Source organism: Carassius auratus, chromosome 31 (genome assembly GCF_003368295.1).
Source record: "Carassius auratus strain Wakin chromosome 31, ASM336829v1, whole genome shotgun sequence".
Classification (NCBI taxonomy): Eukaryota; Metazoa; Chordata; class Actinopteri; order Cypriniformes; family Cyprinidae; genus Carassius; species Carassius auratus.
In genome coordinates, this window is record NC_039273.1 from 2,085,412 (window position 1) to 2,104,080 (window position 18,669).

At 35.1% G+C, this 18,669-nt stretch overlaps 1 protein-coding gene across 5 annotated transcripts in view; it reads right to left on the bottom strand.

Annotated features, from left to right (window-relative positions):
- The window catches only part of tox2 (TOX high mobility group box family member 2), a 116,690-nt gene that overhangs the window by 2,806 nt on the left and 95,215 nt on the right, over positions 1–18,669 (bottom strand). For all 5 annotated transcript variants that reach the window (XM_026212951.1, XM_026212953.1, XM_026212955.1 and 2 more), the window contains 4 exons: positions 17,824–18,054; positions 6,414–6,494; positions 2,119–2,505; positions 662–798 (listed from right to left, as the gene is read on the bottom strand). In XM_026212951.1, the coding sequence (XP_026068736.1) occupies positions 662–798; positions 2,119–2,505; positions 6,414–6,494; positions 17,824–18,054 (836 nt within the window). The remainder of the gene's footprint in view (positions 1–661; positions 799–2,118; positions 2,506–6,413; positions 6,495–17,823; positions 18,055–18,669) is intronic.

Below are 18,669 nucleotides of genomic sequence, written 5' to 3' on the forward strand. Positions count from 1 at the left end.
TACTTCAAAAAACAAAACTCCAAAAGTTCTCCTGAGAAGTTTTTTGGCCAAACATAAGAACTGTGTCATGATTCACTTGTCCACATGACACTACACACCAAAATTCAAACCAATCTGATGAACAAAAATAAAAATATTAGGCAAAATGTCTGAGGTGCTTGATTCTATACAACCGAATTCAGTCATAAAATATAATTTACTGTATAACATGCAATGTCATGGAATTTATCAAATGTTGGATGAAAAATCAATAGAGGGTCAGTACACTTAAATCAAATCACTAAATTGACTATTGTCTGTTGATATTATTGTAAAAGTTTTAATTTAATATATTTTTAATAAATTGTTTTTATGAATTAAAATGCTTTTTGATTATTAATTAAACCATAAAAATTGAATAAAAAAAACAGAAAACATGACATGAGGGTGAATTAATAATGACATCATAATCAGTTTTAGGTGAACTAGTCTTTTAACTTTGTTATTTTATGTTTGTTTTTTTTGCATTGGATTGCTTTGCATTGTTATATTAAACAATAAATAATTCATGCCGCACAACTCTCAAACCACACACATGCTGCCTGCACATGCTCGCCAAGTCCCCTGAGACTATGACACACACAGACATACACACACACACACACACACACACACTGTTTACCTGCAGTGGTTTCCGCCACATTCCCGGTTGCAGTATTCGCTGTCCCAGTCGGGGTTCTGGCCCACAGGGTTCGGAGCTCCTGGAGACTGAGACCCCCCCACGCTCTTCTGATACTCTGACTGTAAGTGAGAGAATCCCTGAGCGAGAGAAAGAATACACATATATTATCAACATTCATATGCAAGTATGAATGAATGCTTAGCCAATGCAATGTAAGTGTGTGTCCCTGATTTACATACTTAACATACTAAACTGGTGCACTAAATGAAAAAAATTATAAACATGCTAATTAAAAATATAACTTGCAATTTAAATAAATAAAATATTCTAAGAATTAAACCTATAATTTGTTTCTCACTTCTGTTCAACAGTTGATAAAATGTTTTCTTTTATTGCTTCACTGCTAAACACTGATGGTGCTTTGGAAAATCAGACCTTTTCACTTCACACAACGTCTTCTGATAAAGACAACACCTCCTAAACAACACATCCTCCACCCCAGTTCTCACTTCATCTCATTTCACCTTACACTGCATCCGCTTACTGCACGCTTAAAATGATCTGTCCTTTTACAACTTAATTAGGTAACCCTCTCCCAACAAGATTTGTTCCTGCTAAAGTTCTGAACCCCGCTATCACTGTCTTTAAAACCAGGAGCTATACACTGTGTGTTTCATTGTTTTTTCCAATAAAATAAGGTTTTAATTGACAAGTTCGAAATGAAATACCACCATACTGTTTACTGTACACTGCATATACACATTGCATGCTTTTTTCCCCAAAATAGTAATTTAAGTTGTAGCATAGATAAATGTTGCTAAAGTCACGACTGAAATGGAATGAAATATATACACTGCACACTCACACACACACTTTTAAGAGCAGTATGCAATGATAAACATTTCTAGAGCTGTATTCACTGCATACTGTGCATACTACATTTTTTTTTCATTAAGCAACAATAAAAAAGAAAAACTTAAATCAACTGTAGCATTGATAAATGTTACTATGACCATGTTTGGAATGGAAGATATGTTGTAAATTAAAAAATTGCAGTATGCAATAATAATGCATTGTTTAGTTTCCTGCACTATGCAACAATATTTTTTTTATTATTATGGCTGTTTACAATGAAACACTAGAGTACTGTTTATTGCATAGTGTAGAGTTTGCATTGTATATGACTTATTATTTTAGTTTGTGATGCACTATGCATTATGCAACAATAACAGTAAAGAGCCAGACAGTATTGTGCAACCTCAATGAGAAAATGATAGCAATAATAATTTCAGATAAAAACACGTCATTTGTATTTAGAAAATCATATAAATCCTGGAAATGGAAGAATGCATTGTCTTATGTGATACAGTAGGCAAATTTCTGTGCACAAGTATTCAATGGCAGTGTGCAAGTCATAAACACAAGCACGTGCTGCGTTTCCCAGCATGCACACTAACCTGCTGTCCTGGGGGTGGGGAGTGCAGCGGAGCCTGGAGGCCCATCTGGTGAGAGATGATTGGCTGCGACTGGACCTGCTGCATGCGGATTGGCTGGTTGAGGAGGGAGCCCTGGTGCAGAGAGAGCTGCTGGTGGAGGGGAGGGCTGATCTGGAAGGATGCTGGGGGAGAGGCACTGAGCGTGGGCAGCATGGCCGAACGGGGCAGGCCGTGTCTGGGAGCCCCCGCCGCGTAGCTCTGGAGGTCCGAGAGAGGAAAGGGGCTGGGGCCCAGGTACGGGGAGGAGGGCTGGGGCGGGACGCTGTACAGGGAGGCATTGGGGCCCATCATGTGTGACGATGGCTGACTAGACTGGACGCTTTTGCTCTCCACCGGGTCACTGTAGCTCTGACAGAGAGAAAGACACAGAACATGCACATCATATTTATGCATGCTTATATAAATACTACTATATAACAGCAGCAGGTGCATGAGTTTAAACACTCTCAAGCTTCACATTTCCCACCAATTCATCTTCTGCTTTAGTCACAAATACGCTCTTAATCCTCAAAACAAAAAAATTGCATAAAACAAATTCATGACCAAAATGATGCATCATTTTCTAAATACTGAATACTGTCATTAGGAATTATATTATCAGTAGAATGACATGAGTGAGAAATTGACAAGAAGTATTGTCTTACACTGTAAAAAATTACTTTTAGTTTAAGTTGTAAACAAAACAAAGATTATTAAGAAAATACTATTTTCAGTGTTAAACAAGTTGCATATTTAATTCTGTTACTTGCCATTTCTTTGTAAATAATTGTTACATTTATTAGCAATTACTGAGTAAGAATTGTTTCTAAACACTATATTCCACTGAACTATGAACCACAAATATACGATGACATGCACCCGTCACTTTGTGCAGCATTGGTCTGCTCACTACCTCATTCTCCATTCTCATTCTCCATCCTCATTACCTCATCAGTCAGTTAAATAAAATCATTGCTCTTGAGCCCTTTGCCTCTTTAATCAGACCTAATAAGCTTTGTTTTTGCACTAAAAAAACTTTTATCTGCACTGTTGTTCACTTCATTGATTTGCACTTTATCTGCCTTTTGCCTTGCACTGCTTTATTTAAATTTATTTTTAATTTTATTATATGTCTTTTTTAACATTCCCTTATTGTATAGTTGTATCTACATTTTATATTTTGATCTAGATTTTTTTAGGCTTTAATGTTAATGTTATCTGTGTGCACCGGGGATCTGAGAGTCACGCAATTTCGATTCTCTGTAGGTATGTACAATACATGTGGAAGAATTGACAATAAAGCAGACTTGAACTTGAACTTGAATATATATATTTATTCATATAGAATTGGCAAAGACTTCAAAACTTGATCACCCTTTCCAGCATGATTTAAGAAAAGCAACTTTTACTTCAGTGGAAATGAGACACAAGATCTCTTTAATCTCTTCAGCAAAATTAAGTCTCTTACTGTACTTCTCAGAGAGTTCATCATATCTTCCTCCTTTTCAATGCATATAAACGCATCAGTGAAAGCACATGCCAAAAAACAGATTTTGATGAAATATTGCAATGAAATATGGCATTTACGAAAGGCATCTCATGCTGCGCTCAGATTTTCCAAGATCCAAATCTGCAAGATCTCAAAACGTTTCTCACTGAGTGACTCATCTATTTGTATTTCTCCTGATGAATTTCAGGAGAATCATTTCATTAAATGAATTATAAATGAGCATTGTCTTTGAAGAGGTTGTGCAACAAACTCATGAAACACGTGCAGGATCGTGCAGAACCACAGTGAGACGGAAAACTGCCAGCAATCGCACAAACACATCTATCTGTGATTTATCAAGCTGAGAGCGTGCGCCTAAGACAGGGCATTGTTTCATTACTGTTTTACACAGGAGCATGCATCGCAAATAGCAAGATGTATTTTATATGTCAGTGCGTGATGGCCAGTCGCTCGTCTTCATCAGCTATCACCATCATAACGCCTCAGAACATCTAAACATGATCAGAAGATTGAGGGACAATCTTTCGAGAAAGAGAAAATGAATGAAATCCAAATGAGAAAGTGTTTTTTGTGTGTGCATCTGCTTCGAACATCTCTCTTTAAATTAAACAAGAGGAGATTGTCCTGAACATATATCCTCTCACACACCATATGAGCAGCTTACTCTTCATTTTCACCCAAAAATATAACTTCTTTCACCATTTACTCACCACTAAATCTGTATGGACTTCTGTTGAACACACAAACACACACACACACACACGCACGCACGCACACACACACACACACACACACACACACACACACACACACACACACACACACACACACACACAACACACACAAACATTTTAAGGAATGTTGGTTGCTGGTACCCATTGACTTCCATAGTATGAAAAAAAAACACCTATGGAAGTCAATGGGTGCCAGAAACCATTTGGTCAAACGTTCTTCAAAACATCTTCTTTTGGGTTCCAGGTAAGACAGAACTTCATACAGGTTTTAAACAAGACAAGGGTGAGTAAATAATAAAATAAGTTTGATTTGTGGGTGAACTGTCCCTTTAAGTATCTCCGATGTTCTTAACTAGATGACATTATGACATATCATTCTGATTAAAAAAAATATAATGTCAAAAAATGTACTTTTACACACAAACACAAACCCATATTTATCAAAAACCTACTAGACAGTGAAGCATCACGTTATAAAACAGCAGCAGGTGCATGAGTTTAAACACTCTCAAACTTCACATTTCCCATCTATTCTTCAAAAAACAGAAAAGTGCATAAAAACCTAATTTATGACTAAAAAGACTCAGTGTATGTTTCAAGTTTTGCGCTGTGAAAACGATGTGGATTTTAAGTTTTTCTATCATATTTTCAATGCATGAGAGTATTCAAACACATCAATCAAAGCATCTGGCACAAACAGATTTTGACGAAATATTTAATTACACGCAATGAAGGACGAGAAAGGCGTTTAATAAAAGCCTCCGAGGTTGATGAATACTGTATTCAGGGCTTAATCAGCGCTCTTGTTTCGGGCCAAGGAGCTCCGAGAGCGAGGTATGGAAAAGGAGAGAGAGTGTTTAGCATGAAAATGCAATTTGCGTTTTTCAAAAGAGAAACAATGAATGTAAAATTAGTGGTTTGAAATCGCTTGCGTTTTATTATGCAGATGAACATATGCAATGAAACGACAGATCGTGCTGATTTCTGCTCATTTGAATCTGTCAAATGGATTTGCTATCGATTTATGGATAACGCAGACGATGCAATCTAATAGATTAAAACAACAGTTAACATGACAGAGATGAATATCACTGCCACAATTATGTATAAGGTTTGAGCTAAGGATGCTATTTTTGGGATTGTATGCCAACAGAATGAAGAATGAGCGTCTGAAGGATCAGTTCACACAGAAATGAAGAATCTGTCTTCATTTATTCACTCTCATGTCACTCCAAACCTGAGATCTTTACTGTGCAAAATCAGTGAATAATCAAAATATCTGTCACAGTGTTTATTTATATGCCATTCTTGCATTTAGTATTTATACCGTTTAGGTTTCATTTATTATCTATTTCAGTTTTAGTCAATTGAATTTCAACTTTATTTTTTTATTTGCTTTTTAATCATCTTATTTTATTTCAATGAATAAAACAGGTTTTAATAGTTTTAATTGTTAAACATAACAACACTGGTCCCAAAAAACATCATCAAATTATCATAAAAGCTTTAAAATCTTTAAAATCCATTTTTATAACTTTTTATATTTCTACTCAACTTTTCTTAATTTTTCATTTTTTTTTTATTTTTTCTTTTTTTTTTTAGTTTAACTTTTTAGTGTCATTTATTTATTTATATAATTTTATACACTTTTTATATTTCAGCTTTAATTTATTTAAATTTGATTTGTAGTCATTGTAATACTTCAACATATTTTCTGTCATTTTTCATTACATTTTATTGTAAGAACAACATTTTAACATTATTAAACACAATGTTGTACAATAGTTTCAGCTTTAGTTGAAAGTAACATCACTGGTCTCAAAAAACAACATACAAGTGTCATAAAAGCAGTCTATGTGCTGTATATTACTAATAAAGATATATGATGGACTGATCTGTTCACACACACAGCAGTCGTGCACTGGCGTCTCTTCCCATGAGTCTGTGCTGAGACCTGTCGTCTAATGTTTACCCCCCCCCCCCCCCCCCCCCACACACACACACAGATATCTCAGACATGAACCTGTCCTTACCTTAGAAACCAGACTGGCTCGGTACGCTGCCAGGGCCTTCAGGTACTCCTTCTTCGCTGCTTCTGTTTTCCGTTTGTATGCCTGCGAGGAGACCAAACACAACTGTGAATAAACACACACACATGTTTGTTTTTGTGTAAAGTGTGTTCATCCCATAGGTGTAATGGTTTTTATTCTGTACAAACTGTATATTCTATGGCCCTTCACCAACCCTACACCTAACCCTAACCCTCACAGGAAACTTTGTGCATTTTTACTTTCTCAAAAAAACTCATTCTGTATGATTTATAAGTGTTTTGAAAAATGGGGACATGGGTTATGTCCTCATAAGTCACGCTCTCCTTGTAATACCTGTGTCATACCCATGTCATTATACAGAGTTGTGTCCCAAAAACAAGATCACACACACACACACACACACACACACACACACACACACACACACACACACACACACACACACACACACACACACACACAGACACACACACACAAACCTTTCATGCTCTGATTTTGTTTTATTTTCCAGTATAAATCAGTGTTTCTTTTATTATTTAGATATTATTATATATTTTTTTCAATATATTTTGCATCTTTTTTTCTGTTTTAATGTTAATTTACAATTTTACATTTTTAGCATTGTTTAGAATCTACATCTATATAGTTTTTATATTTTTTTCATTTCAGTTATTTAGTACATCAAGGTAAACTGAACTAAAATGACAAATGGTGCATTTTGCATTGAAATACATTCATTCTACATATTATTTTATTTCAGTTCATTTTGTTTTTTCAATCATTTTTTATGTTTTTAATTCCCATTTCAGTTTTAGTTTTAGTTACATAAAATAAATCTTGTTTAAATCTAAACATTTTTAAATCAAGATACATTTACTTCAGAAATGAAATAACATCAGATATTGTCTTGTTTTCTGAGAAATGTATCAAAATGAAGTTTTTAAACTTAAAATAAGAGAAAAACTAATCAGTCAATGTGCTAAAAACAAACAAAAAAACTAGTTTTCCCTTTGAATTTTTTTCTTTTTCAGAAACCACTTTTTTATCCTGTTTTAGGCATAAATACTAAATAAGAAAATAATTTTATTTACAGTGTAATGCATTATGCATATTGCATGCATATTGCATTTTAATCATTTTATGTGCTTTTTTATATTTAATTTAATTTACATCTTTTTCAGTTTTAGTCATTTCAACACTTTTATTTCAGTTGACCCCACAGATATTTTTTCTTGTTTTAAGCATAAATACTGAGTAAAAAATCATCTGTATTTTAAAGTGCATGCATGTGAATATAAATGCATTTTTCATATTGTAAGTAAATGAACTACATATTTCCAACAAAATCATTCTTTCTGGATTAATACTGAGGAGTCCATTAGAAACCAGAAAGGTGTATATAAGTCTACATCCCACATCAAAGAAAGAGCACAAAAGAAAAGGAGAGATAAGGCCGGGGACTGCATTTACTGCAGCCTTATGCAAACACAGTGAATGAAAGTCAATGCAGGCTAATGTAATTGCCTGTCAATCATTTCACCATTCTAGAATTACGGTTTCCATTTCTTTTTGGCAACAAGTGCAGCCAATTCCCTGTGAAACTAGGACGGACATCAGAATGATTTCAGCTGATGAGAGAAACACGCTTTAAAACAGTGACAAAATATGTCGCGCTGCTTGCAGACACATCCAGACGACAAACGTTAAATCACAAGCAGAGAAACTGAAGGAAAAAACAGCGTGACTTAACAAGATGAATATGGATGCGGTCCCATGGGAAGGAGGAAACACAAATGAGATCTCCTGAATATCTCAATGAGATTATATGGAGTGCAAACGCTTCCTTAAAATAAGAGCCGGAAATCTCACGTGTGTCTACGGTTTACGGCACTTCTACTTTCAGTGTAATTTAAATAATAGATATGAAAAAAAAAATAATATTACAGGAATGTGCCACATTTTCATGATAATGTCACAATGAAAAATAAAAAAATAAATACAAAAAAATAATAATATTATTAAATGCATTATATATATATATGGTTATGTAATGGTTAATTTTTATTTAAAATTCAATTTTTCTAAAAAATTAATATACACTCTAAAAAACGCTGGGTTGTTTTTTCAACCCAACTGCTGGGTTGAGGCCGTTGGATAGGACTTTGGGATGTTTTAACCCAAGTTTGGGTTGAAAATAACTATCTTTTTTAACCCAGCGGGGGTGGGTTGAGGACGCGGACGTGAAGGAGAGCACGCACGTCACGTCAAAATCGTACGTCTCCAGTGCGAGCAGCCGCCATTTTCTCAGCGTGATAGAAGCGAGAAGCGAGTGAAAGACTATGGTAAGTAACGTTAAATATTCAAAATGTAAAGTTATCTTTTATTGTTTACCCGGTTGTATGAAAGGCGGAAGGTTTTATGAAAGGCGGAAACAAAGGAGCTTAACGTTATTTATATATATATATAAAAAAAAAAAACGGACGCGGTTTTCGCCTAGGACACGGAGGTCTTAACTGCCTCATGTAACGTTATTGAACGGAGGATGTACTTTTAATATACCGTCTGTGAATGTATTTTGTCATATTTACACAAGGTTTTACATTATCTGTACTTTTTGAGGCGTTAACAGACGGTTATGGTCACGGTTACGCTCATGTGAATTTGTCTTTTTTTTTCGCGGTTAAACTGAATGTATGTTTGTCTCCTAAAGGAAACGGCATTGTGTAGTAAAGACTAGCATAATTATTTTGAGGCTGTTGAAGTGGTAACTGTTAAAAGTATGTTTTACATGTAATATTTCAGACTTGTGGAGCTCGTGTCTTCATTGTCCTCGCGCTGAGAGTTAAAGACACAGAAGCTGTTTGTGTGAGGAGTCACAGACCTGTGTGAGGATGAGGAGGAGCTGTTCTTCTGAAGAGAGGGACAGACGGTTTAAGGAGAGTAAACTTCAGAATAACATCAAGTTATCTTTATTTTTACTAAGACTAAAATAATGTGTGTGTTTTTTTTAGATGTTGAAATCCAGAGACAAGATAACTTCATTCTTTTGAGACTGATGTAAGTTAAATTATTATTATTATTATTAATGTTTCTGTTGTGTCCTGCCTGTTAACTTCACATTTTGATGCAAAAACAGTGTGATTTTATATATGTATGTATGTATATGTTAATATTTTATTGAAACCATTGATGTCCCTCTTTGCAGAACTCAAACTAACTGGAGTTAAGGACACACAAGTCTGCTTGTGTGAGGAGGAGGTGGTTTTCTCAGCTTCTTCTGAAGAGAGGGAAAGATCGTTTAAGGCAAGTTAACTTCATAATTTCATGTTATCAGTTGTTGTTTTTTTACTAAGAGTAAAATAATGTTTGATTTTTGTTTTTGTAGATGTTAAAAGCAAGAGACATGGGAGATCATCATTCCCTTGAGATTTTATGTAAGTTGTTTTTAGAAAATAAATTTTTCTGTCGACTCCTGCCAGTTTACTTCACATTTTGATGCAACAACAGTGTGATTACGTGCTCATTTCATTAAGACCATTGATGTCTGTGTTTTTTATTGCAGAAATCAAACCAACTTTGGAGTTGTCTGATTTGGAGAGTCATTATTCTTGGTCTGCGCTCTTAGAGGTAAAGTTCACACAAAAAATCATTTACTTGCCCTCAAGTCATTCCAAACCTATAAGACTTTTGTCTGTCTTTACAACATAAATTAATATATTTTTAGTTTTCTCATAATATTTGTTAATCCATTTATAGTTTAGATAATCAGTATTTTCAAGCTTCATAAATATAGAGTTATTGTAGAAGTAAATTCTGATATTTATATATGAATACATCTTAAATTATATGATAGCAAACATGTATGTTCAAAATAAAATATTGGTCTCCCAGACCAGCAATGGAGGACACAAAAAGAGAATATTAAATATATTCATACGTTTTCCAAAAAATGAGCAGATTTTGTATGAGTCTGGAAAAGCATGAGGAGAGTAAATTATAAACATTTTAATTATTTGGTGAACTAACGGTTTGAAGAGCAGCCCTCCACGTACATGAATATTGTGAGGTATGTGAATGTCATGTCTGTTTTAATGTTTCAGTAAAGAAGCTTTCTGAAAGCAATATTTATTCAAACAATATCGCATGTCCTCACACTAGTGCTGCAATTATAGCATTCTGGAGCGCTGTGGTGGACTGAGACATTAAACAACCGCACAAAGTGTTGAAACTTTAAAACCGATTATTTACCTATCCTTGCGGATGTGAATACACCTCTACCTGAAAATGTTTAATTAAATGTTTAATTTTTTCAAATGTGTTTCTCTTAGGCCACTGATGAAGAACAGGCGGTGACTGGATGAATCCTGGTCAGAGAGGAGAATCTTCTTTCCCCTAAACAGCACTGGTTTTAAAGGAGGACGCTGCCCTGGATGATGTAGAAGATGTCACATGCTGTGCTGATGGGGTTTCTTCATGATAACATCAGTTATGCTAAAGAGATCATGAAAATTGACTGTGATGCATGATCTGTATTCATGGACTATGAAACAAACTGTAAGTGTATAATTTGTTAAAAAAAAAAAGTTAAATGCTTTTTCTGTGTTGTTTAGTAGAAGAGTTTACACTCTGTCATTCATACACCTGCTCACATTCTTTCACACACACACACACACACACATGCGTCTGTTAAATGTTATAATATCAAAGTTAATGTTGTGATTTATTTGTGTACTGTCATGCCAGAATAGTTGGAAAAAAACCTAACTAATTGTAAATTTATTGTATGTGTTTTCGTATATTTTTATACAATATATACAATTGAACAAAGTCCAATTTGATCTTAAGTTATATTCATCAAATGTTCAATGCTTTGTTTATGAACTCTGTAGCTGTTAATGCCATCCTTTTCTGCATTTCTTCTAACATGTTACTTTTTGACTTTTCTCTTGTTTTTAATAAATATTTTCCTTTTGGTAATTATTATTTGTGTGTAAAAGTGATATTTAAAATGAACAACATTTGTAGGTTTAATGCCTAGCCCAATTTGGGTTAATTTTAACGTAGAAATGCATTGTTTCCCCACATGGCTGCACTCTGCGAGTTTATTTTCTGCCAGCAGGAGGCGCTAAGAGCGGGAGAGGTAGGTTTCTCCGGTAACGGCTGCAGAGCGGTACTGAGATCACAAACGCTGCCTTATCAAGCACATGCGAAATGATATCGAACATTTTCTAAATACAGTAGTTTTCCTTCTGAAATACAGTGATAAAAAAACACCCGCTCTGTTTTTTGAAACCCTGCAATATAGTCATTTTAAACCATAAAAAAGGCAACCCAGCAGGCTGGGTTAAATATGATAACCCAACTGGTTGGGTTAAAACAACCCAGCGCTGGGTTCGTCCCTTTTTGACCCAGCGCTGGGTTGTCAAAATAACCCAAATTGGGTTGTTTTCAACCCAGCAGTTTTTAGAGTGTAAGTGTATAGATCATCTGGAATATATCTGGACATGATCTTATAAAATATTTTATATGTCAAAATTATAAAATTTACCCAGAAATATTACACAGTAAGATAAAAAACTATATAAAATAAAAAAAATCTAAAAAATACAAAAACAAACTATAAAAGACACAAGAACTTGTTTATAAATAAATAAATACATTTATATATATATTTCTAGAAGTGCCAAATACTGTAATATTAAAATAATATAATAATGCCTAAATGATTATAAAATACTGTTATATTAAAATAATGTGAAACTACAAATAACAAAATAATGAAAGAATAAACCATAAGCAAAAAATGAAATAAAAATAATAAAATATGGAAATAATTCACAAATATAAAAATGTTTAATTTTAGATTTACTTTTTGAAAAAAAAAAAAAAGACAACCAGAACTTTCTAGTAATTTTTACAATTATAATAAAACAGCGAATGACAAAAAAACTACATTAAAAAAATACACTAAGAAAATGAAATAAAACAAATATTGTATTCATAATATTTTTATAATTTATAAAAATATAAACAGCAAATAACACAAAACAAAATGTAAAAAATAAATAAAATAAAATAAATGTAAAAAAAAAAAAAAATAAATGTTGCCGTTGCTTTATCTAGTTCTTGTAGTTTCTTATTTTACAGTTGATTTATGAGTGTAAATGAGGTTTTTAATTAAGTCAGCACGCTTGAACCTTTAATGAGAAGTTGATTTTAACCAACATTTAATCAACACAACAAAAATAACATCCTCCAAACAGGAACACCTTCATCCAGGTGAGTTTGTGACCTTAACGGTTAAATATTGAACGAGGTGGTGTCGATTTTTAGTAGAAACGAACTCCCGAGGAGCTCCCAGCAGCTTTGGTTTCAAATTAATTTAACCTCCGCTAATGAGTGGCCCTAACGACAGCAGCTCTTAAATAAATTACCATGCCTAAGGATTTCTAATTATTCCAAAGTGAGCGGATTCATTAGCGATTGAAGCCGTCAGAGAAGGAGCAGGTCGCTGTGAGTCGGAGGAAACAGAGCATGTGTCGGCGTCTTCATCGTGACACGCACAATTAGCGGTAATTATACCGTAATGAAATGTTCTTGTTTGATAACCGGTTAATTATGGAAGACAATAACCGCTGACACGGTGAACGGGCGTAAACCCGGAGGAGAGAGAGATACAGAGATTTTTGGAGAATCAGAATCAGTTGTAAATAAAATAAAAACACTGGAGTATGTTTATCAAGAAAATTCCAAGTTAATATATATATAGTGCTGCTTTCAATACTTAAAAACATTTAATATTATATATTTTTTCACATTACAGTAATGAGAATTTGGCGGGGAAATGTAATGTAAAATAATAAAATAAATAAAATAAAATCCTAAATTCAAAAAGTAAAAATTAATTTATTATATTTATTATAGTAAAAATAAATGAAATTAAGACCATTATAAATAGTATTAAAATAATGAGATAAAATAATGAATAAAATAAAACACTCAAAAAGAAAAACATAAAAATCGTAAAAATTTAAATAATGATTAACTATATTCAAATAATGAGATAAAATAATGAAACAAATATAATAATCAATTAAAAATGTAAAACATATATATTTTTTATTATTAAAATAATTATAAATAATATTAAAATAAAATAAAAAATAAAAAATAAAAAAATAAAATAAAATAACATATAAAAATAAAATAAAATAAAATAAAATAAAATAAAATAAAATTAAATAAAATTAAATTAAATTAAAACCAAACAAAGCCATAAGAACACGTGTGTATATGTGTGTAGAAGTGCAGATCCTGTCCTTAATCACATGTGTGTATATGTGTGTAAATGAGTGTGACTGGAGCTCTGAAGCTTCTCTAACCAGTAAATAAATGTTAGGGAATGAGGGCTTACGGCCTGCGCTTGAGAGAGCGGCTGGAATTATGTCTGTTCAGCCACCGCAGTTCTGCATCATTTAACATATTCATCATTTACGTGACTGACAGGTCAGGGCCATCACTAAAAGAAATGACAGTCATCTATTGGAGCAGAGGCCTATCAATCATCCTCTAATGGCCCAATCAGAGCAGCTCTAGCTCGACTCCTCCTGCTCTGCTCTCTTCACACAACACTTGTTTGATTATGAGCACTAAAGCTCATCAAATACAGCAAAAAATTACTCAGATTATTACAATAAAACGACAAAGGCATAATATAAAATAAAATAAAATAAAGGAAAAGGAAAATTAAAAAATATATTTTTTTGGCATAGGATTTACTTTGAAAATATTTCACTCAGAAATTGCTGGGAAATTTCACAAATGATTACAATAAAACAGAAAATGACATTGTAATAAATAAAAAAATAACCAATGAAGGTTGCCCAAGGCTTATTGAAAATGCCCTAAGAGTAAAAACATTAAAAAAAAAAAAAAAGTTGCCCTTGTTTTCATTGATTATAAGCATTTAGGCTCATTTAATATGTCCTTAAGAGTAAAAACACAAAATAAAATAAATAAAATAAAATAAAATAAAAAGTTCCCCTTGTTTTCATTGATTATATTTAGGCATTTAGGCTCATTTAATATGTCCTTAAGAGTAATAAAATAAAATAAAATAAAATAAAATAAAATAAAATAAAATAAAATAAAATAAAATAAAATAAAATAAAATAAAATAAAATAAAATAAAATAAAATAAAATAAAATAAAATAAAATAAAATAAAATAAAATAAAATAAAATAAAATAAAGCTCTATATAAATGCTGTAGGATTTACTTTGAAACCATTTCCATAAATAAAATGGCAAGTAACACTTTGAATTAAATGTGAAATTTTGAAGTATAACAAATCCCAATTTTCTTCATTCTACTCCACTATTCTTTGTTTTATTTACAACATGCGTAAATCATTTTCACAGCCTTCTTAAAACATGAATAGCATGCCCTGATAACTCACATCAGTCAAACAGAGTTTCTGAAGCAGCCTAATGCACACATGCTGTCTAGATAGGCAGCTCACTAGGGATTGAAACAGAGCCAAACGTACAGTGAAAGCTGCTACATTAGATCCTGCAGAACTTCCAGTTGAGCCGAACATCAGTAGCAGGTGATGATGATCTCAGCGAAAGATGACATAACCAGCACTAATCAGTGAATTCATGACCTCCTCGGCCGTACGGATAAAGCTGAGTCACGAAGGAACAATCCCAACTCTCTCCAGAACGAGAGGAAGAGTCACCTTGTTATCCCAGATAAATAAAAATGACAAACAGACGCCAAGGACGAGGCTTATTATGCTAGGAAACAAACCAAACGGAGCCTAGACGTTTCCTACATCTGAGTTTTCCGGCCGCCGAAGGGTTAAAATGCACAAACAATAAGATTGGGGAGAGCAGATGTCCTTGAGGGGAACTGAAGGGCGCCGGGTGATGGCTAATCTCGTATTCTCAGCATGATCGAATCACCAGGCAACAGATATAAATAAAAAGAGCCCGGGAAATGAGGAATTCACATTCAAGGGTGTCAGCGGCAAAATGAAGATTCATGGTGAAGAGGGGAGAGTGAAGGAGGCAAGAATTAACTGCAAATAAAAAGGACACAGCAGCTCTCAGAAGAAGAAGGAAGGCGAGCGAGAGAAATATCAGTCGTGAGGGTGAACGCGCCGCACTCTGTCACCGAGGCAGGTGCTCTTATTTGACATACAATAGCAGTCGTGTGTTATTGAGGATATGCTAAAAATACAGCGGCCCTCACACACACACACACACACACACACACACACATACTTCAGTCGAGCTTACTGTATACAAGGCTCATTACTGACACAAACACACACACTTACATCAGTACAAACTAAAGAATCACTCAACACACACACACACACACACACACACTGATTGCAGAACCATCTGTCTACACACTACCATTCAGATGTTTGAGGAGAAAAAAATCACTTTTTATTCAGCAACGATGCATTCATTTAATCAAAATTATTAGTTTATCTGTCCATCTATCCATTTACTTTAATCCATCATTTCATATATCCATTCCATCTACTCCATCCTTTCACCCACCCATCCATCCATCCATTCATCCATTCTTTCACCCATTCATCCATCCATCCACCCATTCTTTCACCCATCCATCCACCCATCCATCCACCCATCAATCCATCCATCCATCCATCCAGCCATCATCCATCCATCCATCCTTCCATTCTTTCACCCATCCATCCATCCATCAATCCATCCATCCATCCTTCCATTCTTTCACCCATTCATCCACCCATCAATCCATCCATCCATCCATCCATCCAGCCATCATCCATCCACCCATTCTTTCACCCATTCATCCTTTCATCTGTCCATCCATCCATCCATCATCCATCCATTCAACCATTCATTCATCCATCCATCCATCTGCCCATTTATCCATCATTTCATCCATCCATCAATCCATCCAGCTATCCATCCACCCATTAATTAATTAATTCATCAGCCCATCCACCCATCCATCCATCCACCCATTCATCCATTCTTTCACCCATTCATCCACCCATCTATCCATCCATTCATCCACCCACCCATCCACCCACCCATCCATCCATCCATCCATCCATCCATCCATCCACCCATTCATCCATTCTTTCACCCATTCATCCATCCATCTATCCATCCATCCATCCATCCACCCATTCATCCATTCTTTCACCCATTCATTCATCCATCCAGCCATCATCCATCCACCCATTCTTTCACCCATTCATCCTTTCATCTGTCCATCCATTTATCCATCCATTCACACATCCATCCACCCATTTATTCATCCATCCATCCATCCATTCACCCATCCATCCATCCATCCATCCACCCATCCACCCATTCATCCATTCTTTCACCCATTCATTCATTCATTCATTCATCCAGCCATCATCCATCCACCCATTCTTTCACCCATTCATCCTTTCATCTGTCCATCCATTCATCCATCCATTCACACATCCATCTACCCATTTATTCATCCATCCATCCATCCATTCACCCATCCATCCATCCATCCATCCACCCATCCACCCATTCATCCATTCTTTCACCCATTCATTCATTCATTCATTCATCCAGCCATCATCCATCCACCCATTCTTTCACCCATTCATCATTTCATCTGTCCATCCATTCATCCATCCATTCACACATCCATCTACCCATTTATTCATTCATCCATCCATCCATCCATCCATCCATCCATCCATCCAATCACCCATCCATCCATCCACCCATCCACCCATTCATCCATTCTTTCACCCATTCATTCATTCATTCATCCATCCAGCCATCATCCATCCACCCATTCTTTCACCCATTCATCCTTTCATCTGTCCATCCATTCATCCATCCGTTCACACATCCATCCACCCATTTATTCATCCATCCATCCATCCATTCACCCATCCATCCATCCATCCATCCACCCATCCATCCACCCATCCACCCATTCATCCATTCTTTCACCCATTCATTCATTCATTCATTCATTCATTCATTCATTCATTCATCCATCATCTATCCACCCATTCTATCACCCATTCAACCTTTCATCTGTCCATCCATTCATCCATCCATTCACACATCCATCTACCCATTTATTCATCCATCCATCCATCCATTCACCCATCCATCCACCCACTAATCTATCCATCCATCCATCCATCAATCCACCCACCCATTTATTCATCCATCCATCCATCCATCCATGGTTTTGTTTCTGCTTCACTCTCCGTACAAACGTCTCAGACGAAGCTGGTACTTAAATGGAATCCTCTACAGCTAAAGCTCCTGAGCAATAAAAGAGCAACTTCTGAGCTACAAAATGCTGTTCTGAATCCACTCACTTGTTTCTGTTCCTCTCCCAGACTGTCCCACATGGAGGCCACGATCTTAGAGACGTCTCCGAAGGTGGCATTGGGGTTTTGACCCTTGATGGCGGCTTGAGTGTCCCTGAAGAAGAGTGCGTAGGCTGAGACGGGCTTCTGCGGCTCGTTGGGGTCCTTCTTCTTCTTCTTCTTCTGAGGTTTGGGCTTGGGCTTCATCATATCAGAGGAGGGTCGCTTCTCTCCTGTGATCTGAAGGTGAAGAGAAAGAAATTAAATGAGTGAAGATGCATTTATTTACCTCAACAAATCATGCAATTCAGCAAATACAGTCCACTGCTGCATTCAGACACTGTGACTACAAATCAACGCTGGAAGTCATTCTAGTTCAGCTTCTTTAAGAAAATGAAATGAAATATTAAATGCATGTGTAGTTTGTTGATATCTAAGAGTTCTTCGAGTGCATCTACACCCACAGCCTGTGTATCCCAACATGCACTGCTGTTCCAGTCATATGCGTGTTTGGCTATGCAAATGTGGGTTGTCTTTTATCTGCAAACATCATGAAATAAAAATGGGATGCACTGAATTCCAGAATGCTTTCAGTCAAGCGACGGCGCCGTAATCTGCTCTGACAGTTCATGAACTCTCTTCAGTGCTCTGAAACATTGCGGCTGAAATTGCTTTCTTAATGCACAGAGTCCAGCAGACGTTGTTAATATCCCATTTGAATCAGTGCTGCATCATCTCATGTCTGACTAATACACGTTTCTTCATTTAAAACCGCTCTGCATTTAAAATAAAGAAACACAATTGCATTATTTAAATGAGGATATAAACAGAGATAGAGAGAGTTGTGGTAAGAAA